Source organism: Triplophysa rosa, linkage group LG16 (genome assembly GCF_024868665.1).
Source record: "Triplophysa rosa linkage group LG16, Trosa_1v2, whole genome shotgun sequence".
NCBI classification, from domain to species: domain Eukaryota; kingdom Metazoa; phylum Chordata; class Actinopteri; order Cypriniformes; family Nemacheilidae; genus Triplophysa; species Triplophysa rosa.
In genome coordinates this window covers 17586491-17588990 of record NC_079905.1, presented here as the reverse complement: position 1 = coordinate 17588990, position 2500 = coordinate 17586491, and the positions used below count along the sequence as shown (strand labels likewise).

General features: G+C 38.6%; 1 protein-coding gene across 1 annotated transcript in view; it reads left to right on the top strand.

The window, feature by feature from the left end:
- ankrd50 (ankyrin repeat domain 50) overlaps positions 1 to 154 on the top strand; it is a 7657-nt gene extending 7503 nt beyond the window's left edge. The window contains exon 4 of the mRNA XM_057354797.1: positions 150 to 154. Within this exon, the coding sequence (XP_057210780.1) occupies positions 150 to 154 (5 nt within the window). The remainder of the gene's footprint in view (positions 1 to 149) is intronic.
- The last annotated feature ends 2346 nt before the right edge of the window (positions 155 to 2500 follow it).

The following is a 2500-nucleotide window of genomic DNA, read 5'->3' as shown; positions in this document are numbered from 1 at the left end:
AATGGATGTTAGGCTTTTAGAATCCAGGTCAAACTGCAGTAAAAATACACTCAGCCCTGAACTTCACATGCTCCTTATGTCTGTCTGTCTGTCTGTCTGTCTGTCTGTCTGTCTGTGTGTCTCTGAATCTGGTGATTGTTTGTTTGCAGTATGAACACAATATCAGTCATCATGTGTTATTTGAGTCTTATTACATGGCTCATTTGAATGCTTGATTCTGATTGGCCAGTCGCAACATTCCAAGGGTTGTTATTTTCAAATAACAAGCGCTCAAAACGAATAACACCCTGTAACCCGGATGCTGCAAATCACATAACATATGACATTATATTTACAAATGATTAAACCAAATTGCCTGTTCATGACGTTTGAGCGTCGTTTCTTACCTTAAAACTGAAACTAAACGTCTTTTCCTCGCGGAAGGTCTGCATTCAGTAAAAATGAGCTAATAAAATATTTCAAATTCACATTTCATGTCCAGTTTTTTTCTCATGTGGCAAGTAGGCGTGTAATAAGCGGGATCATGTACAAGCAGTCATCTGTTATCACAGAAATAAACCCCTTCAGTGAGACACAAGACCCTCCGCTTCACGTCCTGATCACACTGTTGTGTATTATTTCTGCCATATCAACCGGCTGCCTGGACATTATCCCTTACTTGTATGATATGAGATTATAATGTGTGTAGAGAAAACTATGAGGCTACAGTTAAAGCAGATGTCATCGTGTTGAGTAGTTAATCCAACATCAATCGGTCAGAAGTGAAGTGAACGAATGCTTGAATAACAGTTCTTCTGTAACAGAGGAGAACACGTCTGTACACGATTTACTCTTTGTGTTCAATCATGTGTGTGCGAGTAATCCAGCTCTCTCACATGTGCGTGTGTGTGTAATGTGAACGTTGGGTTTGGAACTCTCTTGATGTTTCAAGTGTATTTTTAGAAGCTTCGCTCTCTTTGGTAAGAGCTTCGCTCACATAATTACAAACGTGTTTGCAAATGTAGACCGCTTGATGTTTCATTCATGCACAACCATCACCACACGCACAGACATTGAGTTCAGATAGCCCATCATCATGAGTTTAACGTCTCTGATGGTCATAGATCAAGTCCAGATGAGACACAGAGACAAAAAACAAACTCAATGTTTGAGGTGTCTGATTTATGATTGAAGACTTCTGAGACATTGTTGAGATCTCTGTAGATGCTCTAGAGGAGACGTGTGAGATTCTCTTTCTTCATGTGTGACAACTGAGAAGACCTCTTTTTGTTTTCAGGAGGAAGAGTTGAAACGAAAGATACGCTTGTGGTGTGAGATTATAATGGGAGAGATTGAGTTCATGTGATTTGTCGAGAGCTTGATCTCGGCCCTCGGCTGTATTAGTGAGTCCTGGTGTGAAGTTTAAGATTTTCCTCACTGGAAACATTCAGGACAGAGCCAGATGAGACATCTCAACCCTGTTACTGGAAAAGACGTAACAGTTTCCTTAAACCCTCGCCAGTGGTTCAAGTTGAAATAAGACTCGATGTGTTTCTGTACATTTAATGCTAACACAGTCAGGGCCCTTTTATTTTCCCCAAATCCAGTTTTTTTCCTTGATATTTTTCTGGATTCAATAGTATAGATATGCAATAGTAATATTTTTGCCCACATGAAAAATACTTCAGTATGCTGTAGCATTTACTCATTAACTATAGTAAGACACATAGATAATACAGTGTTTTTGAAAAATCCATAAACAATATGGCGTGATGCACAACTATGTTAAAATAAACCAGCATCTCTCCAGTGCATTTTTATTTTACTAGTACGTTTACTTTAATAAAGGAAATAATATCATCTACTACAGTTTATTCATGTGAGTGTGTCACATGACTTTTATTTTGACGGGTTGACACAAAGACCTTTTTAGTGCATGTTTGACAGTAGCTTTACCGTAATGATGCGGTGAAATGCTCATGAAATAAACTCTCAGAGCAGCTCTGGAGATGTGTTGTCATCCTCATCTCAACAGAAGTGTCACGTGTGCAGTACAGGAGACACGCAGAACAGGCAGATTACATATTTAAACCACATCTGAATCACGTCTGATGTTATTCAAAGCGTAAATTGAATTATATCAGCTGGTCAGTGCTGTTTTCTGATCAAGAAGTTCTAAATTTGCAAGATTCGTGCCAATCCGCATTACAAGTCAAATTCCATTTTAATGGCGGATTCTGTGATCCTGTCTGCGGTTTCCGCATCGCTGATATCATATGACCCCACAATGTATGAGAAGTTCTGAATGAAGATGATAGTTCATCCAAAAATCAAGATTCTGTCGTCATTTATTCCGCATTCTTCAGTGGAGCACAAAAGAAGATATTTTGAGAAATGTCTCAGTGGTTTTGCGTTTATATGATGGAAGTCAATGTTGTTCTTTCATGTTCTGCAGGAGAAAGAAACTCATACATGACAGCTTTGACATGACATGAGGATGAATTTTAAATTCTGGTTGAAT